This window comes from Lepus europaeus, chromosome 11 (assembly GCF_033115175.1).
Source record: "Lepus europaeus isolate LE1 chromosome 11, mLepTim1.pri, whole genome shotgun sequence".
Classification (NCBI taxonomy): Eukaryota; Metazoa; Chordata; class Mammalia; order Lagomorpha; family Leporidae; genus Lepus; species Lepus europaeus.
Window position 1 is genome coordinate 37,342,967 of NC_084837.1, and position 27,059 is coordinate 37,370,025.

The 27,059-nt window shown below is 43.6% G+C and overlaps 1 protein-coding gene across 1 annotated transcript in view; it reads right to left on the reverse strand.

Annotated features, from left to right (window-relative positions):
• TTC6 (tetratricopeptide repeat domain 6) overlaps positions 1-27,059 on the reverse strand; it is a 267,326-nt gene that overhangs the window by 225,905 nt on the left and 14,362 nt on the right. Inside the window, exon 2 of the mRNA XM_062206582.1 lies at positions 13,728-14,687. Coding sequence (XP_062062566.1) covers positions 13,728-14,672 — 945 coding nt within the window. The 5' untranslated portion in view covers positions 14,673-14,687. The remainder of the gene's footprint in view (positions 1-13,727; positions 14,688-27,059) is intronic.

Sequence of the window (27,059 nt, forward strand, 5' to 3'; positions counted from 1 at the left end):
CTGGAAACAAGCCAGATGCCCTTGCAATGAGCAAACGTACGTACTACTCAGCCATATGAACCAATGAAGCATGGATATCCATGACAACTTGGATTAATCTCCAATTATGCTGAGGCAAAAGAGCCAATCTTTGAAAGTTAGAGAATGTATGATTTCATTCAAAAGATGTTATTGAAATGATAACATTATAGAAATGGAGAACAGATTTGTGCTTGCCAGGAGTTAAGGATAGGGAGAGCAGCAGGGAAGTGTGTGTGGCTTTAAAAGGACAACATGAGAAAGTCCTGTGATGATGGAAATGTTTTTGTTTCTGAATTGTCAGGGCCAGTATCTTGGTTGGGATATCATACTGTAGTTTTGCACAGTGTTTCCGCTGAGAAAAGCTGGTTAAAGAGTACAAGAGATCTGTCTGTGTTATTTCTTGCAACTAAATGTGAATCTATAATTGTCTCAAAATAAAATACTTAACAGCATTAGCAGATTCATTATAAAATCTTATGCTTGTTTTTTTATGCTATAAGGAGATTCACAAGGAAATAACAGTATATTCTTAACTCCCAGACTAATCGATACTTCCTGTTTGTCCTGTACATACTCACATGTACAAGGTACTTTTCTTTATAAAAATGAAAACATACTATTGGCCAATGCTGGGCCAATCCGAAGCCAGGAGCCAGGAGCTTCTTCCAAGTCTCCCACATGGGTGCAGAGGCCCAAGCACTTGGGCCATCTTCTAACGTCTTCCCAGGTACATTAGCAGCAGAGAGCTAAGTCAAAAATGGAGCAGCCAGGACTCAAATGGATGCCCATATAGGACACCTGCACTGCAGGCGGAGGCTTTACTCGCTAAGCCACAATGCCAGCCCCAGATCTATTTCTTTGTCTTCTATTCTGTTGCACTGATCTATATAACTCTTCCTCTACCAAGACCGCATCATCTGGATTACTGTACCTATACAATACAGCTTGAAATAGCATACACTAATACTTTCCACTTTTTTCTTCACTTTCAAAGTGATTTTAGCTATTCTACTTCCATTGCCTTTCTATATATATATGGTAATATGTTTATCAATAGCTATAAAAAATTTTCTGGGATCAAATGCCATACTTTGCTTAAAAGTTGATACCTGTTAATTTATTTCAGTAAACAGTATTGAAAACATTAGGTTGGTACTTAGATTGTTGATCACTTTTCCTCTTTCCTAATGTTATACATTTCCCCCTCAACCATATTTTAGCCATAACTCACAAATTTTTATGTGTAATATTTTTATTTTAAATTGGTTCAGTTTATTTTATCTCCATGAGACTTCCTCTTTGACCCATAGATTATCCAGGGTTACATTGCTTCCAACTTCTTGGAGACTTTCTTACTGTCATTCTACTATGTTTCTAATATGATTTCATTGTGGTGTGAGAACACAATGAGTATGATTTTAGTTATTTCACATTTATTCATTTATTTTATTATTATTGAGGTTCATTTTATGGACCAGGATATAATCTATCTTAATAAATGATCCATGGCTATTTGGAAAGGCTAAGTATTTTTCTGTTGTCTGGTACAGTTTCTACAAATTAGAGTCTAGTGGCTAATGGTATTTTTGAATTCTTCTATAGCATTGAGTATTTTGTATCTAGTTTCTCAGTCAGTTATTGAAATTCAACTGTAATTCTGGATTTGTCTCCTTTCAGTTGTTACTTCACATATTTTGGAGCTCTGAAATCTTGCATGTACACATTTAGGATTTCTTTGTCTTCTTGACTGATCCCTTTATTACAACGTCCTCTGTGTTTCTGGTAAAAATGTTTTGCTCTGAAATCTACTTTAGTTTAAATTGCTATAGCCACTCTTGCCTTTTCTTTTCTTTAAGATTTATTTATTGGGGCCGGTGCTATGGTGTAGTGGGTAAAGCCACTGCCTTCAGTGCCAGCATCCCATATAGGTGCAGGTTCGAAACCTGGCTGCTCCACTTCCAACCCAGCTCTCTGCTATGGCCTGGGAAAGCAGTAGAAGATGGCCCAAGCCCTTGGGCCCCTACACCCACAAGGGAGACCTGGAAGAAGCTCCTGGCTGCTGGTTTCGGATTGGCACAGTTCCAGCCATTGCAGCCAACTGGGGAGTGAACCAGCAGATGGAAGACCTCCCTCTCTCTCTCTCTCTCTGTGACTTTCAAATAAATAAATAAATATTTTTTAAAAAGTTGTATTCAAGATTTTTCTTTGACTTTCAGAAGTGTGACTATTACATGTTTTGGTCTGTATTTCTTTGTTGGGGATCATTCAGCTTCTTAAGTCTACAGGTTTGTGTCTTTGGTCAAATACGGGAAGTTTTCAGTCATTATTTGAGTTCTTTTGCAGAACTGCCCTCATTTTCCCTTCCTTCCTTGACTATGACAGCACGAGATTACAGTCCCACAGGTCAGTTAAGATTATCAATTCTTTTCTCAGTGTCTCTCTTGTCCAGCATGGATAAGTTGTATTGTTCTACCTTCAACTTCACTGATTTTTTTCTTCCATTCTTTCATTCAACTGTTGAGTCCATCCATTGAGATTTTATTACAGTTTGTATATTTTTCAGTTCTAAAAATTTCCTTTGGTTTATCTTTATACCTTCTGCTTCTTTACTGAGACTTTCTGTTCCTCTGTTAGGACTTTCTGCTTTATATTAGTTTTCAGTGTGTTAATAAGTGCTCACTGGGACATTTTTTTGAGAACTACTTTAAAGTCTTTGTCAGGCAAGTCTAACGTCTGTCATTTCAAGTTTGTTTGGTTTTTTTTTTTTTTCTTTTTTTTGACAGGCAGAGTGGACAGTGAGAGAGAGAGAGAGACAGAGAGAAAGGTCTTCCTTTGCCATTGGTTCACCCTCCAATGGCCGCCGCAGCCGGTGCACTGCAGCCGGCGCACTGTGGGGAAATTAGTTACATGATGGACCCCAGGGGAAGTAAGGTGGGCGGAATCCAAAGTTGTTTACCACTAAAACTGATTGGTTGCGCAACATCAGGGGAGGTAACAAAACTAGTAACAAGTGTATAGACATATGGCTAGTCCTATAGAAAGCCCCCCGTAAGGTGAATTTTTAAGTGGTTGGCTGGTCCTTAGCCCTGCCCCAATGACTCTGCAGTTTTGTACTATAAAAGGTTCTGTTTCTCAGGAAGTAAATGAGTCCTTGCTAGACTTGGCTCCCCGCTGCGTCTGATTGTCTCCGGGATCGGGAGGCTGGGGAACGGGCGAGCTGCGCACTCACCTTTCCTCGGACCCAGTCCATCCTTGTACGGGTGGACTAAGACCCAGCATCTGGCGCCCAACGTGGGGCCCGAACAGTTACATTTCGGCCGAGGCCAAGCGGTCTCTCAGGGTGAGTGAAACCTTTATTATGGGTAATTCTATTTTTAAGGCAGTCTGGGATACAGAAGAGACAGAGGAAGATATCGACAGTAGGAAAGATGAGGAGACACAGACAGTGGAGGTTAGAACAAAAGTAAAATTTCCTCCCCCCACCTACATTTCGGAGGAGTCCAGGCCCCCGCCATACGCGCCTGGGAGCGAGGAGGGAGCGTCATTCTGTGTGGCCCCACAGAGGGACCTGTGTGACCTAAATCCCAATGGCCAGCCCTCCACTGAAAGACAGGGGCTTGGGGAGGTAACCTATGCGAAAGCTTGTCCGGTGGACATAAAGCAGTGTAAGGAATTGAACTCTGGGCCTAGGAACTCGCCGCCTCAGGCCTACCCTGTTAATTTAGCTCCGGGGGCTAATAGGCCCTTGGAATGGTACCCGTGGGAGGCCAAGGACCTCAAAGAACTCCGCAAGGCAGTAGCAGAGGATGGCCCAAACTCCCCCTGGGCACAAACATTGCTACAAGATATAGCCTATCATCCATGCGTCCCCAAGGACTGGTTGGACGTGGCCAAAGCAGTCCTCACGAGTTCACAATTCATAAAGTGGTGTGCCTTCTTTAAGGAGGAGTGCCGGGTGAGAGCCGAAGCTAACCGAGCAGCCCAGCCAGCTATCCCTATTACATATGCTATGCTGGCTGGGACTGGGACGGGGGAAGGGTTCTCTATGGGAGTCCAGCAAGCTGCGCTGCCTGCTCCATACCGAGAACAAGTGAGGCAGGCAGGACTTAATGCCTGGTACAAGCTGGATGAGGGGCCCACAGAATCTCCCATCGCAGGGGTGCGACAAAAGCTGGGAGAGTCATTGCCAGATTTTGTAGTTAGGGTCGAACACAGTCTCCATCGTAAGTTGCTGGCTGGGGACCTTCGGGGTCAGTTTGTTAAAATGCTCGTCTGGGAAGGAATGAATGCTGATCATCGGAAGGCCTGCACTGGCCTGAGGGAGGCTCATAAATCCCCAGAGGCAGTTAAAACTAAGGTGGAGCTTTCTGGTGTGGCGGCAACCCCTAAAAGCCCAACACTGCCTCAACACACTGCGCCTCCAATTCCGCCCATGTGGCCACCCCTTTATGGTTATTCCCCTCCCTTGAATCGCCCGCCGCCATCTTGTAAACAGCATGCCTACTCAACCCCACAGCCAGTCCTGCTAGGCCCCGACGTGCACAGTCTTCCCTGTAAATGGGGGACCATGGCTTTTCTCTGCACTCTCTTCCAGTCAGTGTAGCCTGTTGCACCCATGCAGGCCACAGCCAGATACTCTAGGGAGACTAGTTCTTGGGCTGCTTTTTTCCTCTCCATTTACAATTCAATGCTGTCCTCACTAGGAGGGGGAAGAAAAAATGCCTTTGGCTACCACTGGCCTTACCTAGAGGAACAAAAACCTTCATCCATTAACCCTTTCCAACCTAATGAGTCTTTATTTGCAGTTAATAAGACTTTTTCTCCAGCACTACGGAAGTCTCTCATTCCCTGCCGCTTTGTTTCAGATGTGTTTCCCTGTCCTAAGCAATGGGCTCCTATGCTGATGACCAGCTCTTTTCTGTGCTGCTGTAGTTAACTTATCTAAGAGTTTGCACGTGTCTTGAAGGTTTCGTGTTTTATTGGATTTGTCTGTCTTTAATGTTTAAGTGATTACCTAACTCTGATCAGATCTACCCCACAGCTTTGGTTAAAATACTCAGGTTATACGTGCTAGTTTTTGGCTGAGTGGTTTGACTCTCTAACAGTTTAAATTCTCAAATGGAGTCTAACAACTTTGGGACTTCCAGTAGGATCCCTGGAACTCTCAAAGGATGGGACTCTAAATTTGTTAAAGTAACAACTGTTTGAGTCAATTCAAATTATGCAAGGTATATTAAAATGTTGTGAATAATGTCAGACCTGTACTGTATTCATGTTCTTGCTTTCCAGCTAGAGTGGCCTTACAAAAATGAGTAAATTCTGTGTATACAAGCCCTTATATTGTTAACTAAAGTAAGCCAATACAGATTGGTTCAGAGAATTAAGTTAATGCCAAAGCCCTTCGGTTTGCTTGGTAGCTCACTTGCTCGGTTTTATGCTTTAAATTTGTTTCTCTTAACGATGAAGATCTTTTCAAAGTTGTAAACATGTACCAGTGTCCATGTTTGCTGTCCAGGAGGAGTTAATGGTGTGGTATTCATTAATAACTCAGTGTCTTATAAGAGAGACTTTTTGAGTTTGTTAGCATGTATTCTCATAGATTGTCCATACATGACAATTCAAGACTATGTAAAAGTAACTACAGGTATAAAGTTTCAGAAGGTGTGAGCAAGTCATGAAAGGTTTTAAAAGGTTTACAACTTTAAAATTGTTTACAGAGTTTTCTTTAAGTTACGTGCTAATGCCAAAATTACATTGACCTAAAGCTGAAGTAAAAAATGTGCACTAATGTTAGTAAATATCTGGAAATGGTCTAAGTCGTAAATCTTGGAATCTGTTTTTGCAAAAACTGTAACGTCTATTTTAACAGTGTCTGATTAATGGGTTACTCTGCCATTTCTAAAGTTAGGTCCTTTTTAGCTCTGTTAAATAGTTCTAAGTTATGTGAGGATTTTGTGTACTAACTCTTATGTTCAAGGTGTTTATTTCTGGTTTATTCAATAACAAAAAACATAAAATTCATGTTCTGTCAAGGTAATCTATTGTGTATCATCCTGTCTAATAAAGGGCTATCATTTCAGGAATTCTATTCTAACCAGATACTCTAAGTTCTCTTGGCACCTTTAACAAACTTTCTAAAAATCAAAGTTCTAAATTCTCTAAACTTTTGGTATCTTCAAAAGGGCCCCTGGAGATATCAAAAGATATACAGAGATAATAACCAATTGGGATGTTTAAAAGTGCTGCCAAGATATAAAACGATTCAGCCCTCTACTAAAATTCCTCACAACCCACAGGAACAGGCTATGGTGGAAAAAAAACAAAAACAAAAACAAAAAACATCAATGCCTCAAAAAACAGTTATTAAAACAAAAAGGGGGAGTGGCTACCCCCCATCTACAGTTACATAAGGCCTTGTTTACTATCAATATTTTAGATTTTTCGAAAGGGTCAAGGGAGTCAAGGTTCCAAAAACATTGGGGACATTTAACCGCTAAACCTCAGATGCTCATTAGATGGAGAGACCCTCTCACCCCACTCTGGAGAGGGCCTGACCCACTGATTCAGTTGGGAAGAGGATTTGGCTGTGTGTTCCCCCTAGGGGAGTTGACTCCAATTTGAATACCGGCCAGAAATATCAGGCCTATGCCCGATGCAAGTAACAACCCACCCAGGGAGCAGTTTGCCCCTGAGGGAGATCCCCTTGTCTTTCCTCTTCCAGAAACGGACAGAGATCCAGAGGCAGGTGATGATGTGGACGCTACTCTTCACTGTGATCCTGAAGTGCCCAGCCCAGTGACGGGGGATTCAATGACCCAAACGTGATCATCAAAACACTTCAGGAGGACCTAAAAAAGACGAAGAGAACTCCAAGAAAGCCTCCTTTGGACGGGCCTTAATGGACTCTTGCCCTACCTCTTCTCTCTTCTTGGACTCTTCTTACCCTGCTTTTAATCCTTGCTATTGGCCCATGCCAATAGGCTTATACAGTTTATACAACAGCACATAGAGGCAACAAGGGTAAGACAGGTTGAGGTTCATTACTAGAGGTTGCTAGCCACAAAGGGCTATGATCCCCTGAACTGGAGAAGTGTCCCCTGTGCTCTCCACATTGCCAACGACGGGTAAGATTCCGGATGGACCGGAACAACCTAAGACAGGCGGTGGAGAAAGCTCACCACGCTCCCATAATAACAAGTCACGCGACACCCCAAGACGGGTAAAGCACCCAGCGTCCTGCACCAACCTAAGACAGGGCTCATGGCCAAGCTGCCTGGGTTACCAATGACGGGTAAGGGCAAGGATGGCCAGGGGCAACCTAAGACAGGGACCGCGTGCTAAAACAAAAAAGGGGGAATATGTGGGGAAATTAGTTACATGATGGACCCCAGGGGAAGTAAGGTGGGCGGAATCCAAAGTTGTTTACCACTAAAACTGATTGGTTGCGCAACATCAGGGGAGGTAACAAAACTAGTAACAAGTGTATAGACATATGGCTAGTCCTATAGAAAGCCCCCCGTAAGGTGAATTTTTAAGTGGTTGGCTGGTCCTTAGCCCTGCCCCAATGACTCTGCAGTTTTGTACTATAAAAGGTTCTGTTTCTCAGGAAGTAAATGAGTCCTTGCTAGACTTGGCTCCCCGCTGCGTCTGATTGTCTCCAGGATCGGGAGGCTGGGGAACGGGCGAGCTGCGCACTCACCTTTCCTCGGACCCAGTCCATCCTTGTACGGGTGGACTAAGACCCAGCAGCGCGCCACGCTGATCCAAAGCCAGGAGCCAGGTGCTTCTCCTGGTCTCCCATGGGGTGCAGGGCACAAGCACTTGGGCCATCCTCCACTGCACTCCCGGGCCACAGCAGAGAGATGGACTGGAAGAGGAGCAACCGGGACAGAATCCGACGCCCCGACCGGGCCTAGAACCCGGTGTGCTGGCACCGCAGGCAGAGGATTAGCCTAGTGAGCTGTCATTTCAATGTTGACATCTATTGATTGCCCCCCTTTTTTCCTTTCAGGTTGAGAAGTTCCCAGTTCTTTGCATGACAAGAGATTTTCTATTGAAAGATGCCTAGGTATTATGAGAGTCTGGGTCTGTTTTAAATGACTTTCTCCAGCAATACTCTAATAGGGACAGTTGGAGGAAGGTAGGCACTGCCTCATTATTTGTTGGTATTAATAGATGCTCAGGTTCCCTGTGCAGCCTTCACTGGGAATAGGTGTGAATATCCTTTTTACTGCTGGGTGGGAGTACAGTGCTAGCTCCCAACTAGGTTTCTGTTGACATCATCCTGGTTGGAAGGAATAAGGGTGCCTCATTACTTCCCCGATCCCCAGAAGCAGGGGGTAGGGAGCCTCTTTATTGCTGGACAGTGTTGAAAATCTGGACTTTCCACTGACATCACCCCTGTGGGAAGAGGCTGCGACAACATGCTAGGGCCTGGTGAGAATGAAAGTCTACGCTCCCAACTCAGGCTTGGCTGGTGAAGTGGGAGTAAGGATACTGGTTTCCCCATGATTGGCTACAGTAGCATGGTTATTGTTTGAAAGTTCTCTTTCTGGAGCCAGTGCTGTGGCGTAGCAGGTAAAGCCTCCGCCTGCAGTGCCGGCATCCCATATGGACCCCAGTTCAAGACCCAGCTGCTCCACTTCTGATCCAGCTCTCTGCTATGGCCTGGGAAAGCAGTGGAAGATGGCCCAAGGGGACCTGCACCCACATGGGAGACCCAGAGGAAGCTCCTGGCTCCTGGCTTCAGACCGACGTAGCTCTGGCCATTGCAGCCAGTTGGGAAGTGAACCAGCGGATGGAAGACCTCTCTCTCTCTCTCTCTCTCTCTCTCTCTCTGCCTCTCCTCTGGGTAACGCTTTCAAATAAATAAATCTTTAAAAAAAAAAAAAAAAAGAAAGAAAGAAAGCAAGAAAGCTCTCTTTCTTTCCAGGCTGCCCTCTTCCTGTTCCTTTGATTAAAGAGGGTATTTTTTCATTGTTGTTGATCTGTACCCTCTGGCATCCCTAAGTTACCAGACTCTTTAGCTACAGGTCTGAGAGTTATTAGGCAAAAAGAAAACCCAGTAAAATCATCACTGCACCAATCTTTGTGTCCTAAAGTCCTTACTCAATCTGTCTTCTGATATTTACCTTTTAGAGTCTTGTCATGTTTATTTTAAATATAAATGTGCAGTGCTTGTACTTAGCAAGAATAGGGAAAAGTTTATTTATTTCATCTTCCCTGAAGTAAAAGTAGGCATAAGTTCTATGATGTAACATTTTCCCATGGACTATGCATTATTGCTTGTAAGACACCTCTGAGCATGAATTCTGTCTTACCTAGGTCATGTGAAGCCAATTTTCATTTGAGCTATAGGACCAAAAACCACCATACATGTCAGAAGCAAGGATGGCCTGGTTCCCTTATCCTCAGTTGGCATCTGTTAAGTGATCTCTGAATGCCAGCCTTATATAGTTAGAATGCAGTTGAGAATGAATGATAACACTAAACTCTCAGTAAAAGAAGCATAGGACTTCACAGTACTCCTGTCTCCCCTGCCACGGTGTACTCAGACTTTTTAAGTCCGCAGTTCTCTCCTGAGTGGAGGGGAATGAGGCAATTTTGCCCTTTCCCCAGCAACTCATTTGACAGCACACAGAGCATTTTTGTTTTGTTTTGTTTTTGTTTTTGAGAGGCAGAGAGACAGGGAAAGCGCTCACACCCATATGTCTACAATAGCTAGTACTGGGCTAAGCCAGAACAAAGTCAAGATCTCAATCCAGGTCTTCCAGGATTGAAAGGAATCCAACTAATTAAGCCAAGATCACTGCAGCCCAGGATCCAAATTAGCAAGAAACAGGGTTCAGGAGCCAGAGTTGTGATTAAATGCAAGTACTCCAACAGGAGATTTGACCATCGTAACAGGCAAGTTAATTGCTAAACCAAATGCCTACCTCAAGAGACATTTTTTGTCATCAAACACTTGGGAGGTGCTACTGGTATCTAGTGGACGGGGGCCAAGCATGCTTTGAACTATCCTACAATTCATAAGACAGCTACCCACAATGAAGAATTACTTAGTACAAAATTTCAAAAATGCCAACATTGAGAAACCCTGGTTTTGATGTCAAACCTACATTTGACTGCTAAGTTAACAGATTTATTTTTTGAAAGACAGAGTTACAGAGAGAGGTAGAGACAGAGGTCTTCCATGCACTGGTTCACTCCCCAAATGGCTGCAATGACTAGAGCTGAGCCAATCTGAAGCCAGGAGCCAGGAGCTTCTTCTGGGTCTCCCACATTGGGGCAGGTGCCCAAGCACTTGGGCCATCCTCTGCTGATTTCCCAGGTGCATTAGCAGGGAGCTAGATCAGAAGTGGGGCAGCTGGGACTTGAATTGGTGCCATATGGGATGCCAGCGCTGCAGGCCATGGTTTCAACAAGCTGTGTCACAGTGCCAGTCCTGACTGCTAAGTTTAGTCTTCAAGCATTTGTGTACCCCCAGACCCATGTAATTGTGTATGGAACTCTGAATGTTGGGTCTATACTGGCCTTGTCCAAGCTCTAATGGATACAGTTCAGCCATTGGCTTATTCTTTGGCTTTCCCTCTGGGATTGCTGTTTGGTTCCAATTTAAGATTTCTATAGTAAAGAGCCATGCTTGCTTTCCCTTGGCATTTATATATGCCCTCAAATTTTATTTTTTTTTAAGTTTTTTTTTTTTTTGACAAGTAGAGTTATAGACAGTGAGAGAGAGAGACAGAGAAAAAGGTCTTCCTCCCGTCAGTTCACTCACCAAATGGCCACTACGGCCAGCACTGCGCCGATCCGAAGCCAGGAGCCAGGTGCTTCCTCCTGGTCTCCCATGTGGGTGCAGGGGCCCAAGCACTTGGGTCATCCTCCACTGCCCTCCTGGGCCACAGCAGAGAGCTGGACTGGAAGAGGAGCATCCGGGACTAGAACCCAGTGCCCATATGGGATGCCAGCGCCGCAGGCGGAGGATTAACCAAGTGAGCCACGGTGCCGGTCCCTATGCCTTCAAATTTTAAAAACAAATGATAATATTCCAATCTTAAGAATTTTAAAATCAGCCCGACACTGTGGCACAGCTGGTTAAAGCCCAGACCTACAGCACTGGCATCCCATACAGGCACCGGTTCCACTTCCTATCCAGCTCCCTGCTAATGCACCTGGGAAAGCAGCAGAGGACAGGCCAAGTCCTTAGGGCCCTGCACCCACGTAGGAGACCAGAAGAGGTTCCTGGCTCCTGGCTTCAGACTGGCTCAGCTCCAGCCATTGCAGCCATTTAAGGAATGAACCAGCAGATGGAAGACCTGTATCTCTCTCTGTCTCTCTCTGTCTTTCTGTAACTCTTTCAAATAAATAATCTTTTTCAAAAAGAATTTTTAAAATCATAATTTAAATACCACTTTTACATTTATCACTCTCACACACCCACCCACTGCTCCTTTCTCACCCTAATAAAATTTCTGAAACTATTTTTACTCCAAATAATACAAGCTCAGTTTTCTGGAATTGTTAGGAGTCGGGAGAAGCAAAATTTTAAAAAGCACAAATAAAATCCAAACTGTACTAAAAAAAAAAAATCAAGACAATGGAATGCAGGATTGGGATTAAGACACTTGATACTGCCCAAGCCATGCAGCACACAGCTAGGGCTCCTGACTCCTGATCCTAACGCTCCATGATCCACACCACTCTCCTATGTACAGCACTTCAGGTAACAGAAGCACCAGAGAAATGGCATCCACAAGAGAAATGAGTATTGGTAGGAAAACAGAAATCACTATTCTAATGTACACCAGTCATTTGATGCTCTCCCTTCATTTATTCCCCAATTCCACTTGAGCCCTGTAAAATGTACTCTTTCTTACAGGTTCTGCCCTGCATACTACATTCCTCAACTATTCAGGACCTCTTATCCAGTTCCTAATATTGGCTCCTCTTCACTTCCAAGTATCTTAACTATGTCATAACGTATGGGGTCCATCCCAGGGCACTTAAACTCTTCTCCTCTTTGGTAAGGCTCTTCAGTGGGCATCCCTGATGACTCTATCTCATAGTTTCACAGAAGCTGAAAACACCCATTTTGGAATGGCTTGAGCAGTCACACCAATCTTGCTCAGCAACCAGGGAAAGAAGGGTGGGTCTTAACTGAGAGCATTTGTAAGACTCTGCCCACAAACAGCAGGTCAAACATAACAGTGGGGACTCTTGTTCATACGTGTTTTTGTTTCCCATTATGATCACATTCCTTAGATCACAGCCAAGACTGTGTTCTGCAGCTGAAACTATTTTAAAGACATAATGTGGCAGCAGTCTTCTGTGTACTAACAAGAGAGTTGGAGTTGCAGCCAAGAAAGTAATAGAATCTCCTTCCCTCTTACTGTCATTCTCCTAGAACACTGGATGTCTCCTTTCTTTCTTTGAGTGTGGGGCTCAAGTTGCCCTGCTTCTATTTTTATTTTAAATGTCCATGCCAGAAAGCCAAGACACTGTAGTAAAAAAAAAAAAAAATGTCCTACATGAAGGATCTCGGTGGGTGAGACCCCAGTGGAAAGAAGTGGCCAACAAAGAAGGATGTGCTTTTCTCTGAAGGGAGGAGAGAACTTCCATTTTGCTTATGGCCCTGTCTAAATACTGATAGAGATTGTGGATTCAGAAGGCTTCCATAGCAATAGCAGCTCATGTAAAGAGCCCCGGATGATCACTGACTTCATACAGAAGAGTGCCAATTGTTAAATTAATAGGAGTCACTGGCACTTACTCCCCATGCAGGACCTCTGTCATCAAAGAGTTGTATTATGAAAATTAACTGTACAACTTGTTCTCAAATAGATTGTGTGTGTGTGTGTGTGCAAATTGTTGAAATCTGGGCATGATTCCAGAGCAGTCTCTGGGATTAGACTACCTGGGGTGGAATCCCAAGTCTACCATGCATCCAATGTAGTACACTCTGCAAATCCTTTAGCATCACTAAAGCAAGAAGGCCTGCTATGTAAAATAGAGATTCTACTGGTATCTACCTACATCATGTAGTTGTTGATGGGACAAAAAGGCACTTAAAGACTTTACAGTGCTAGAAGCATTCATAAGTCTCTAGGGAAAAAAATACTTTTAAACATTTAAAAAAATGGTTTTCACTGAAAATATTTCAGAATTGTTGTAAATTAAATTTGTTAATAGTATGACACTGTTCTTGGAATTTGCATTCACTTTTACTGTAATTCACTACTAACACTGATGACTATAACTGGAAAGGATTGAGTTTTTATAATGCCTATTCTGTTATTTCAAGATTAAATCACCACAAAGCCTTTGAAAGAGAAAGCTACTAAGGATGTGTAAGAGGTCTTCAAGAAGTTCAAAGAAAGTGTATATTCTGGGGAAAAAAAAAAAAAAAACCTACCCATGGACTTCAATTCCTGTACCAAAATAAACTTCTTTCAATCCTTGCTTTTCTGCAAACTAGTTCATGTTCTTGAAACCAAGGAGTTTCTTTACTTTGAAAGCAGGAGACACTCCCTTGGTGTTGGAAAAGTCAAAAATTCTAAAGAACGCAAGGACGCTGAACGCCAGCCACAGTGCTGTGTGTGAAAACGCCTCGTGTGCACTGAAACATTACGCAGAAGGAATTCTGTATGAACCTAATGGGACGTACATTTACCCAGGAGAAACATTACCGGCACTAGGAGTTCACCTACTTCCGTTTTAAAGTCGTAGTTCGGGCCAAGGATGCTCTGGATGAGCTCTTTGATGATCTGGTCGGAAGCCTGCTGGGCCTCGGACTGCAGCGAGGTGAGGACCTCCTTGAAGGACTTGGGGGTCGCTCGCCGGGGCGGCAGGGACAGCCAGGCGGCGTCCTGCGCCTCGCTGGTTAGGCGGCTCGGGCGCTGGGTTCTGAGCACGGACCCAGCCGCTTCCCCAGCCTCGCCAACCGACAGCCGGCGCACGAAGTGGGTGGTGACCATCAACTGCTTCCACCGGCCGCCCGGGCCCAGGTCGCTGTCCTCGCTGGAAAGGGAGCTGGTCTTCCTGGCTTTGGCCCTGCGCGTCTCTGCGGGCGGAGCTACCTCCTCGGTGACCTCGTGGGCCCGCGCCAGCTCGAGGGCCTGCCTGGACGCAGAGGGCCGCGGGCTCCCCGCCTCCGGGAGCGCTCTCGGCCTCAGCGGCGGCGCGGGCGGCGGCAGCAGCACCAAGGGCTTGGAGGTGCCCACCCCGGCGGCGATAACCGGGGGCTTCTGGAGAGGGTAGCGGCGGAACGCCGAGCTCCGCAAGTAGAATTCCCGGGGGCGAAACGCTCGGGGCTTCGGCGGCGCGGCTGCGTGGCCCAGGCCCCCGGGGCGCGCGGCGCAGGCGTGCGTGTCCGGCCCCACGGCCGCCGCGGAGGCCCCGGGGCCCCTGGGCGACGGGGGAGCTTGCAGCCCTCCGGGTCGAGGGGAGGAACCCCGCTTCTGGTTCGCCGGACGGCCCCAGCCCGGAGCCTGGAGGAGGCGAACGGGGCCTTCATCTAAAATCGGCTTGGATTCCAGCTTCTGCCTGGATCGGAGAAAATCCTTTTTAGTCTCTTGGCGAAGCTTCTCAAGCTCTTTAAACATGTACGATTCTTCTCTGGTTTTCAGTCCAAAGTGCTTCGGGATCATGGACATCTTGACAGATTTGACCTATAAAATAGAGGACTTTTATTGGTGTCTGTCCAACTCACGTGCTGCTTGTTGGGATAAAAATGCAGACCAAGTGTGACTCAGAGTGCCACCCGCCTTCCCCCTCAATCCCCCATTTGCAGTTTCTCTGAGGAGAAAGGGAAAATTAAAGCCTCTGGTAATGCAAGGGCCCAATCCCAGCTCCTGCCTGGGCAGCTGTGACCCTCTCTTTCCCCAGGGGTCCCAGGCACCTCCCAGCCCTGCCCAGCTCAGGAGAGAGGAGGGAGAGAACGAGGTGGGAGCCTCCAGAGGAGAGGCCTAAATGCCAGGTGTTCCTACTTCTTCCTGGGATCTACCAGAAAATACACAAATTTTGTAGCTCAGAGAAGCGCGATGGGATTGTAATACTGAGTAGAGGAAAGAATTACAGTGGGAGCCTCTAGCTTGAGCTTGTGGGGCCACGGAGCAGAGTTTTTAAAAGAAATAAAGTAAAACGGGTAAGGGCTGGACCACTGATTAGGAATAAATTGGAACAATTAAGGATAACTCATAAAACAGGGACTTTGAATCACCTGATGACGTCTTGGTCCTACCCAAAGGCATCATAAAACATGTCATTTACTGTTCACTTCAGATTGGTAAGAAGGTAAATTTTGTCACGAGTATTTAACTACAATAATAATAATAATAATAATAATAAAACGTTTGTTATTTAGCACAGCCAGATATTTGGATAACAGGTAGATTTTGAGGTCTCAAAAACTCTGAGATCATTACCAAAAGCCAGGCTAACAGGAACCGTGGAGGGGGGGGCCAATGACAGATTCTTGGCTCACCTGTAGGAGGTGAAGGCCCTAAACAACTGGAGTCAGGTAAATGAACAGTATAGATATTCTCAGAAGCCAAGAACAGGAGCATTGCAAAGAATGTGGGTACAACAATGAAAATAAAAACTGGAAATAATAAATTAGAACAGCATTTTTTAGAAAAGCCATAACCAAGGTTCTTTGAAAAAAATAAAATAATGAAGCAGAAACACCTCTGGAATATCACTGTCATTTGTAGATTTGGTTATCAACCTAGAAAACTCAGAACATACATACATATATGTGAGCCAATAGCTTGCTTTATACCACGATGGCCCAATAAAAAATAAAATTTGAGGCCGGCGCCGTGGCTTAACAGGCTAATCCTCCGCCTTGAGGCGCCAGCACACCGGATTCTAGTCCCGATTGGGGCGCCAGATTCTGTCCCGGTTGCCCCTCTTCCAGGCCAGCTCTCTGCTATGGCCCGGGAAGGCAGTGGAGGATGGCCCAAGTCCTTGGGCCCTGCACCCGCATGGGAGACCAGGAGAAGCACCTGGCTCCTGGCTTCGGATCAGCGAGATGCGCCGGCCGCGGCGGCCATTGGAGGGTGAACCAATGGCAAAAAGGAAGACCTTTCTCTCTGTCTCTCTCTCATTATCCACTCTGCCTGTTAAAAATAAATAAATAAATAAAATTTGAAATTTCATTCATGATTTTTAAGACTATCTAAGCATAAATATAATAAGAAATATACTAAATTATATGAATATTTGTTAAATTTTACTGAAGGACATAAAAGAAAGACTGAACTAAATACATAATGTTTTGTGCTGGGAAGTCTGAGTATTTTAATTACATAAGGTATTCTTAACATACTGTGTTGGGTTAGTGCCAATGCAAAAATCTAAACAGGATATTTTGAACTTTGGAAAGTAATTCTCAACTCATTAAAGTAACAAGCAGGAGAGATTAGACAAAAACTTGAAATGAGGGAGCATGAGTGCCTCAAAAGAGAAATAATCAGATAACTAAAATTTACTCGCATATAAGAATCAGAGCAAAAAATACTGCTGCTAGAATCAATAGGTAGACCGAGAGAAAATAAACTTAAAATAATATGAGTTATAATGACAGCATTAAATTGGTGAAAAAGGAAATGATTGTTCAAAAAGTGTGCTGAGGCAATTGGCTGACTATTTGGGAAGAAAATTATACCTCATTTTATGGCACATGCCAAAAATAAATACACATAGATTTAAAACTTAGATGTGGAAAATGTTTCCTATTTTTGCATTTTTTTATTTATCACATCCACATTTCTTGATTGAACTCATCAATTCATTGAAGAGTCATCTTTACAATTAGGATTCTTCATGTACCCTGTAGTGTGGATAATATGAACTAAATATCCTATTATTTCTCCAAATTCTGATTTAATTTCTAAGATGTGAACTGCCAATTCCCAAAAAGAAGACCATGCTACAAGACATAGCTCTCATCTGGAAGTAGCTTCCTTTCCTTACTCAGCACTACCACTAAACTGGACCTTGGAAAATTCAACTCTATCCATACTAAGAGTTCATATTAAAAATCATCACTGGCTTCCTGTTATCCAGGTTATTGTATATGAATATTAGAAATTATTTCTGGGGCCAGCACTGTGGCGCAGCAGGTTAATGCCCTGGCCTGAAGCGCCAGTTCTAGTCCCAGCTGCCCCACTTCCCATCCAGCTCTCTGCTATGGCCTGGGAAAGCAGTAGAAGATGGCCCAAGTCCTTGGGCCCCTGCATCCACGTGGGAGACCCGGAAGAAGCTCCTGGCTTCAGATTGGCATAGCTCCGGCCGTTGCGGCCATCTGGGGAGTGAACCATTGGACTCTGCCTCTCCTCCCTCTGTGTAACTCTGACTTTCAGACAAATAAATAAATCTTAAAAGAAATTATTTCTAAAGTGCTCAAGGAAGTTCCTTATTTTAAAAATGTTATATAATGTTCCTCGTAGTATTTTAGCTGTTGTTATTTGCGCAGGTTAAAGGCCCAGCCCATTAAAGCATGATGTCATTTCTCTATCCACCCCATCAACACTACAAAATACTATGCTTCTTAAACATTCAATTTTATAGGAAAGTAACATGCTCTCTTTTCCGTGGGGACAATTTACTAAGAAAGACTCATTCTAGTTTGGAGATATTCTAGGGAAAATAGTGTAGTCCCCCCCCCAAAAAAAAAGTATTGGTCTACATGACGTGTTAAATTTACTGCTCACAATCCAAGTTGATTACCCTACATTTTAAAATGGTATAGAATGTGCTTAAAATGTCAGCAACCCAAACATTAACTTCACTATCTTCTTCTTTCTGAATTACTGCAGCTTTGTGCCCTTTCCTTCCTAGTCTACCAAAAGGTTCAAGGCCTACCTTTGAAAGGCATAGTGAGAGAGAGAGCGAGCTAGGAGCCAGTCGTTTCTCCCCCTTACAGGGCGACATCAGCCGTTGGGAGCAAGTTACCCAGCAAGGGTTTCCTACCCTAGACTCTGGTACAGATTGCTACCTGGTTCGTGCCGTTGTGGTTGCTCTTCCTATAGGAATAGAAAATCCACAACTCCCTTCTAGATTCTAAATAATGTAGAATGAATAAAGCAGACAACAAATGACTTATTTTCAAGCTACATGAACTCACCTGACACAGGCAAAGGAGTCCTGCTTATGTTAGTCCTAGCACATCACAGTGTTACATTAAGAATGGGACCAACACTCTAGCTGGTAATGTGCATTTCCTGGCCTTAATCTTTTCCTGCATAGAGTCAGGACATGTCAGTGGGAAAGGTGACCCATTAAGAATAGGATTTGGGGTCTCTTAGATCCATAACCAAACACCTCAATTTACTTCCTAAATTTCATGGCAAAGTTATCTTTCATTGCATAGCACTAACATTCCAAGAGAAACTTTTAAGATCAGGGACTGTCTGTCTCAAATAGTAAAATCTACAGCATTGCAAAGAAAGTAGAAATATTTGGCCAGCGCCATGGCTTAACAGGCTAATCCTCCGCCTTGGGGCGCCGGCACACCAGGTTCTAGTCCCGGTCGGGGCGCCGGATTCTATCACAGTTGCCCCTCTTCCAGGCCAGCTCTCTGCTATGGCCCGGGAAGGCAGTGGAGGATGGCCCAAGTCCTTGGGCCCTGCACCCGCATGGGAGACCAGGAGAAGCACCTGGCTCCTGGCTTCGGATCAGCGAGATGTGCCGGCCGCAGCAGCCATTGGAGAGTGAACCAACGGCAAAAAGGAAGCCCTTTCTCTCTGTCTCTCTCTCTCACTATCCACTCTGCCTGTCAAAAAAAAAAGAAAGAAAGAAAAAAAAGAAAGTAGAAATATTCTGAAAACAATATATACTTTGGAAATATCAGTGGTAGAAATGAGATCTGTTTGTATACAAAATAATTTACCAAAAAAAAAGCCTAAAAGGAAATATATTTACATAATAATAACTTCGCTAAAAGAATGGGGTAGTAGAAACTTTTCTGCTTTTCCACATTTTCCATAAATACTTATCTTGCAACCTTCAAATCCCAATATTAATATTTCAATAGTGGTAACTACCACTTGCATGTGCTCATTGAAAAGGATACATAAAACAGAGGATGAGGTAGGAGTAGTAGCACAGCATGCTAAGCTATTGCTTGGGAAGCCCACATCCCAGATCAGAGTACCAGCTCAAGTCCTGTTCCAGTCCAGCTTCCCGCTCATGAGTCTGGAAGGCAGTGGCAGATGATCCAAGTACCTGGGCTCCTGCTGCCCACAGCAGAGACCTGGGTGGAGTTCCTGCCTCCTGGCTTCAGTCTCGCCTACCCCGGGCTATTGTGGGCATTTGGGGAGTGCACTAGCAGATAGAAGATATTATCACCTCTGCTCCCATAACTCTACCTTTCAAATCAATCTTGAGAGAGAGAGAGAAAGAGAGAGAGGGAGAGAGAGAGGGGGGAAGAAGAAGGAGGAGGAGAGGAGGAGAAGGAGAAGAAGAAAGGAAGGGAGGGAGGAAGGAGAAGAGGGAGGGAGGAAAGAGGAGAGGGAGGGAGGGAAGAAAGAAAGGAAAAGGAGAATGGGCATTTAGTCTGGTGGTTAAGACACCATTTGTGACATCTACATTTTTCACCAAGTTCCTGGATTTTACCCTTGGCTTCCGACTCCAGCTTCCTGTCAATGAAGCTCCTGGAAGGTACTAGTGATAATTCAAGTAACTGAGCTCCTGCTACCCACATGGGAGATCTAAACTGAGTTCCTGCCTACCTGCCAGTCCCAACCACAGCTCTGTGGACATTTGAGGAATGAACTGGCAAATGAGTGCAGGTTGGTTTTTGTTCTCTTTCTCCCTCTCCCCCACCCTCACCTATCTAATAAATATTTTAAGGGGGGTGTGTGCACAGTGTTAAAACACCACCTGGGATACTCACATTCCATACTAGAGTGCCTAGGTTCAAGTCCTGACTCCATTTCCAATTTTAACTTCCTGTTAATATGTACCCAGGGAAGTAGCAATTCATGACTCAAGTAGTGGGGTACTTAATATGCACACAGGAAACCAGGATTGAGTTCCAGGATCCTGGGTTCAGCAAGGCCCTGCCCCAATTGTTGCAGACATTTAGAAAGTGAAACAACAGATACCTGCCCCCAAACGTACAAACACACACACAGCAGATAGCAGATTTCTCTTTCTCCTGCGTGTGTGCATGTGTGTGTGTATGTGTGTCTGTTTCTTTGTGTCTGCCTCTCAAATAAATTAAATAGAAAGAAAATAGAGAGGCCGGTGCCATGGCTTAACAGGCTAATCCTCCGCCTTGAGGCGCCAGCACACCAGATTCTAGTCCCGATTGGGGCGCCAGATTCTATCCCGGTTGCCCCTCTTCCAGGCCAGCTCTCTGCTATGGCCCGGGAAGGCAGTGGAGGATGGCCTAAGTGCTTGGGCCCTGCACCCCCATGGGAGACCAGGAAAAGCACCTGGCTCCTGCCTTCAGATCAGCGAGATGCACCAGCCGCAGCAGCCATTGGAGGGTGAACCAACGGCAAAAAGGAAGACCTTTCTCTCTCACTATCACTCTGCCTGTCAAAAAGGAAAAAAAAAAGAAAGAAAATAGAGAAAAAAAGACCTGCCAAGCTCAGAAGAAGCTTTTCTCTAAATTATCCATAAACCCACAAAAATTTCAATGACTACAAAAACAACTAATTCAACTGTTTACAACCAGCATGGAAAATATGCCCATATCCTTGTGAATATACATATACATGTGTATATATGTATACACACAAACACATGAATACGTAACAGATAATGGAATAAAGTACTCTCCCTGCCTTTTTCTTCTCCCCATTTTCTATCATTCCTTGTTGCACTTCCTTCATCTAATTGCCTAAACAGCCAAAGAGGAAAATGAAAGCTTGGATCGGAAGAGGAGCAGCCAGGTCTTGAACCGGCGCCCATTAGGGATGCTGGTGTTTCAGGCCAGGGCATTACCCACTACACCACAGCACCGGCCCCATCATGCTCTCAGTTTCAAAACCAGCTACTTCTTACAGTCCAATGTCTAACTAAACAATGTATACACCCTGGACAAAATATTAAAAACAAACAAACAAAAAAAAAAAACTACTCAAGGAATCTGAGGAATAAACCAAAACACACAGATTGTGGCAGAGTCAAAACCTGTTGAAACACTGGCCTGGCAGTGAATTCCAAGGTTTGTTGTGGCTTTTCCTTAAATGCAATCTGCAGTGGAAGAACTGCATAGTGCTGGTGGCAGAAGCCTTGACAGAATCATAATTCCAACCAGAAGAATCAGGGAGAAGAACCCAGGCAATGATTGTCACTGAGAAGTGAGAGAAATCCCAGGGGAAAGAGAGCCTGAGAACATAATCCCCCAATTCTGTGTTTAAACTCCCACACAAGTCTCAGACTGACCTCTGAACCATGTGTACCTGGGTCAAACTCATCACAGCATAGCAAAGGCTTAATGAGCTCAACGGAGACTTAGTGGAACTGAACTGCCAACTCCAGAGAATGAGGTGCAACTTGCCATGAGTCCAACCCACTGAGTTCCTTACTAAAAGAAAAACACTGACATTCTTCAGAATGGATACAGCACAATTCATAGTCTACGTGGCAAAACATGAATGACGTCCAGGATTTGACCCAAAAATACTTTGCATAAAAAGACCCATTCTCAAAGGCAGGGATAATCAACAGATATCTGTCCAGAAATGATCAGATGTTGAAGTCATTAAACAAGAACTATAAAGTAACTATTATAATTATGCTCAGTGAAGTAAAGGTAAAAATACTAGAAATGAGTAAAATATAAAAAGTCTTAGCAGAGAATTAAAAAATTTAAATAGGAGTTTTATATCTGAAAATTTATATTTTCTTTCTTTTTTTTTTCTTTTCTTTTTTTTTTTTTTTTTTTTTTTTTTTGACAGGCAGAGTTAGATAGAGAGAGAGAGAGACAGAGAGAAAGGTCTTCCTTTGCCATTGATTCACCTCTCAAATGGCTGTTGCGGCCGGCGCACTGCGCCAATTCAAAGCCAGGAGCCAGGTGCTTCCTCCTGGTCTCCCATGCGAGTGCAGCGCCCAAGCACTTGGGCCATCCTCCACTGCCTTCCCGGGCCTCAGCAGAGAGCTGGACTGGAAGAGGAGCAACCGGGACAGATTCCAGCGCCCCAACTGGGACTAGAACCCGGGGTGCTGGTGCCACAAGCAGAGGATTAGCCAAGTGAGCCGCGGCGCCGGCCAAAATTTATATTTTCAATAAAAAATTTGACTAGCAAAATAGAAATGTCAGAGAAAATAATAAGTGAGCTGGAAGAAAAGTCAATAGAAAACATCCAATATAAGTAGACAGAAAAAACGTTAATATATACAGAGTTTGAAAAATGTATAGATGTCATACTATTTGATACACTTATAAATGTTGTTTTCACTGAGTTATATCATCTATTTAATAATATACTTTTCTTTCCTCACTCTATCATCATTGCAGTGAATTCTACGTTTTTTAAAAAATTATTTATTTATTTATTTTTATTTGAAAGGCAGAGTTAGAGACAGAAAGGGAGAGAGAATATCTTCAATCCTCTGGTTCACTCCCCAAATGGTCCCAATGGCTGGCGCTGGGCTGATCTAAAGCCAGGACCAGGAGCTTTATCCAGGTCTCCTACGTGGGTGCAACGGACCAAGCACTTGCGTCATCTTCCACTGCTTTCCCAGGCAAGATTGCAGGGAACTGGATCAGAAGTGGAGCAGCTAGGACTCAAACCAGTGTCCATATGGGATGCTGGTGCCGTAGGTAGCAGCTTTATGGGCTACACCACAGCGCTGGCCCCAAATCCCATATTATGTGATATTAATTTTAGCTTTCAAGAAAAATAGTATGCATGTGTATGAATATAATATTCTCATATAATGTAAATGTGGAAAATATTAAACACTGTTCAATTATTTAAATATAAATATAATTTTACAAAATAAGAAGAAAGAGGCCAGCGCCGTGGCTCACTAGACTAATTCTCTGCCTGCGGCGCCAGCACACCGGGTTCTAGTACCAGTTGGGGTGCCAGATTTTGTCCCGGTTGCCCCTCTTCCAGTCCAGCTCTCTGCTGTGGCCAGGGAGCACAGTGGAGGATGGCCCAAGTGCTTGGGCCCTGCACCCGCATGGGAGACCAGGAGAAGCACCTGGCTCCTGCCATCGGATCAGCGCAGTGCGCCGGCCACAGTGGCCACTGGGGGGTGAACCAACAGAAAAAGGAAGACCTTTCTCTCTGTCTCTCTCTCTGTCCACTCTGCCTGTCAAACGAATGAACGGAAGGAAGGAAGGAAGGAAGGAAGGAAGGAAGGAAGGAAGGAAGGAAGGAAGGAAGGAAGGGAAAAGAGAAGATTTTAGGAAAAATAAACAGAGAAAGAAAGAAAGAAAGAAAGAGAGAGAGAGAGAGAGAGAGAGAGAGAGAGAGAGAGAAAGAAAGAGAAAGAGAAAGAGAGAGAAAAGAGAAGATTTTAGGAAAAATAAAGAGTATCACAGCCCTCTGGGAACAATATCAAAAAGCTCTAACTAAATTATCGGGGGCTGGCATTGTCAGATTAATCCACCACTTGAGATGCCAGCTTCCCATATCAGAGTGCCAGCTGGAGGTCCTATTGCTCCACATCTGATTGAGCTCCCCGCTAATGTGGCTGGGAAGGCAGTGGAAGATGGCCTAAGTACTTGGGCCCCTGCCACTATGAATGAGACCAAAATGGAGTTCCTCGATCCTGGCTTCAGCCTGGCCCAGCTCCAGCCATTGTGGCTGGCCATGTGGGGAGTGAAGCAGCTGATGAAAGATCTCTCTCTGCCTCCTCTTTCTGTAACTCTGCCTTCCAAATGAAAGAAACAAATCCTTTTTTTAATAAAAAGCCAATTTTTTTTTAAACTTTTATTTAATGAATATAAATTTCCAGTGTACAGCTTATGGATTACAGTGGCTTTCCCCTCCCATAACTTCCCTCCCACCCGCAACCCTCCCCTCTCCCGCTCCCTCTCCCCTTCCATTTTCATCAAGATTCATTTTCAATTCTATTTATATACAGAAGATCAATTTAGTATAAAGGTTTCAACAGTTTGCACCCACATAGACACACAAAGTGAAACATACTGTTTGAGTACTAGTTATAGCATCAAATCAAAATGTACAGCACATTAAGGACAGAGATCCCACATGAGGAGCAAGTGCACAGTGGCTCCTGTTGTTGACCCAACAAATTGACACTCTAGTTTATGGCACCAGTAACCACCCTAGGCTGTCGTCATGAGTTGCCAAGGCTATGGAAGCCTTCCAAGTTTGCCGACTCTGATCATATTTAGACAAGGTCATAAAAGACAGAGTGAGAATAGTAACCAATGATCCTAAGAGTGGCATTAACCAGGTTTGAACAATTATACAGCATTAAGTGGGGAAGAGGACCGTCAGTACACACATGTTGGGAGTAGAGCCATTGGTGGTAGAGTAGAGGTTATGATTACAAAGGAATGAGGCCCAAGTACGCTAGACAGGGTCTAGAACAAAGGACAGAGTCATTCTTAGAGGAGCTAAGAAAGGTGCTGTCTAAGCTACAATTAAGTTTTCTGATTGAGAGGCAAATAGAACCTGATAGAAGGGGCTTGATAATAATCTGGTGGGCTTTAGGCCTTGTAAGTTAAGAGGCCCAGACCTATCTATCTCTTCACATGGGGTATATCCTAAGGGAGGTGTGAACCTCCTAGGGGAAGGCACTCTGTTGACTTTCATTACTTGGCTGGCCTGGGAGGAGAGCTGGCCAGGTAAAGGCAGGTGGCAACTCTAACAAGAAATTTACAGTTCTGCCTGCAATGTTGCTGACCCTACTTGACCTCACCCTCAGCTGCAGTGGTCACTTTGGAAGTTGGGCTGAGTGAAGAAAAAGCCAATTTTTAAAAAAATAACAAAATAGAGCTGAGCTAGACTACTTAAAAATGAGCAATATCAACAATATCAGAAATGAAAGAGGGTTTTTCACTACAGAACTTAAAGATAGTAAAATAAGAAAATATGATAATTCTATGCCTACAAATCTAACAATTTAGATAAAATGAGAAAGTCTCTGAAAATTGTAACAGCAAAATTAGTGAAAGAAACAAAATCTGAATAACCCTTTATTTAAAAAATTTTCTAAAAGCTCATGAGGAAACTTTCCAGGTCTATAGAGTTCTCTCAAATATTCAAGAAAGATATAACATCAATCTTACTCAAATGTTTTCAGAAAATAGAGAAGAAAGGGACATTCATATTATGATACATACATAATCCAAATACCAAAACTGACAAAGGCATTTAGAGAAAAGAAAATTATATACCAATATTTCTCACAGACATTGGGGCAAAAATAATTAATATAATCAAATACAAAAATATAATTTTTAAAAGATAATATTGGCCAAGTAGAGTTTAATCCTAGAGTTAAAAATCTGACTTAACCATATTGATTGGAAAAATCAAAATAATTCAAATATTAACAGAATGTAAGAGAAAAATATAGGATCACTTCAATACATAGTGGGAAAGCATTTTACAAAATTCAACACCTAATCATGATAAAAATAAATAAATAGGGCTGGCATTGTGGTGCAGTGGGTTAGGCCGCCACTTGCAATGCCAGCATCCCATATCAGAGTGCCAGTCTGATTCCTGGCTACTCTGCTTCCAGTTCAGCTTCCTAAGAATGCACCTGGGAAAACAGCAGAAGATGGGCCAAATACTCAGGTCCCTGCCACCCACATAGGAGACCTGGATGGAGATCCTGTCTCCTGGCTTTGTCCTGGTCCTCCTTGGGCTATTTTGGCCATTTAGAGAGTGAACCAGTAGGTGAAAGATATCTGTCTATTCCCTCTCTGTCACTCTACCTCTCCAATAAATAAATACACAAATAGCCCCAGACAAACCATGAGTCGTAAGGAAGAAATATCCTTAATATGATGAAGAGAATCTACCAATAAAAAAAACAAAACAAAACCTTGCTGCTAACATTACATTTATGATTTCCCTCAAAGTTGGAAAGAAGGCATGTCTTTTAAACATTTTACTGGAGGCCCTAGCTATTGCAATATGGCGAGACAAAGAAATAAAAGGAATAAAGATTGAAAAGGAAAAAGCCCTAATTTGCAAATGGCTAAAATCCTAAGGAAACTACCAAACAACTATTAGTACTAATGGCTGAATATATCAAAATTGCACAAGATTTATATGAAAAGTCAATTGTATTTTTATATTCTAGCAGTAAATAATTGAAAAATAGTTTTAACTCCACTTACAAAAAATAGTTTTAACTCCCCCCAAAAAAATCATAAAATACTAAGGAATAAATCTAATAAATGGTATCAAAAAAATTCTACACTGAAAATCACAAAATATTGTTAACAGAATTACCAAATGGAGATAAATTATGTCATAGACTAGAAGAGTCGCTAACATTAAAATGACAATTCTCTGCAAATAATAGGTTTATAGATTCAATAGAATCCCAGGGGAAATTCCAACAGGATTTTTTTTAATAGAAATTACACAGAAATTAAAGTGACTTTAAAAAAAAAAAAACACAAAGTGGGGGGACTTACTCTACCCAATTACACAACATACAGAAATCAAGGCAAAGGTCCTGGCAGAGGAAAAGGAGCCAGCCACAAAACAGTACATATTCACAACATATTCCATAGTGTTACTCAGCAGATCTATGGTTGGTTGGAGGCTGAGTTATTAGAGGAAGTGAACATTAGTAAAGAGGACAAAGACAAGGAAGTGTTATATTGATTGCAGTAATTGTTTCAAAGGGTCCAGCATTGTGGCACAGTGGGTTAAGCTGACACTTCTAATGCCAGCTGCCCATAGCGGAGTGCTGCCCCCAGTCCCAGCTACCCCACTTGTGATTCAGCTCCCTGCTAATGCACCTGGGAAAGCAGCAGATAATGGCCCAAGTGCTTGGGCCCCTGCCACCAGCATGAGAGATCCACATAGAGTTTCTGGCTTCCAACTTTGGCATGCCCCAGACCTGGCCACTGGGGC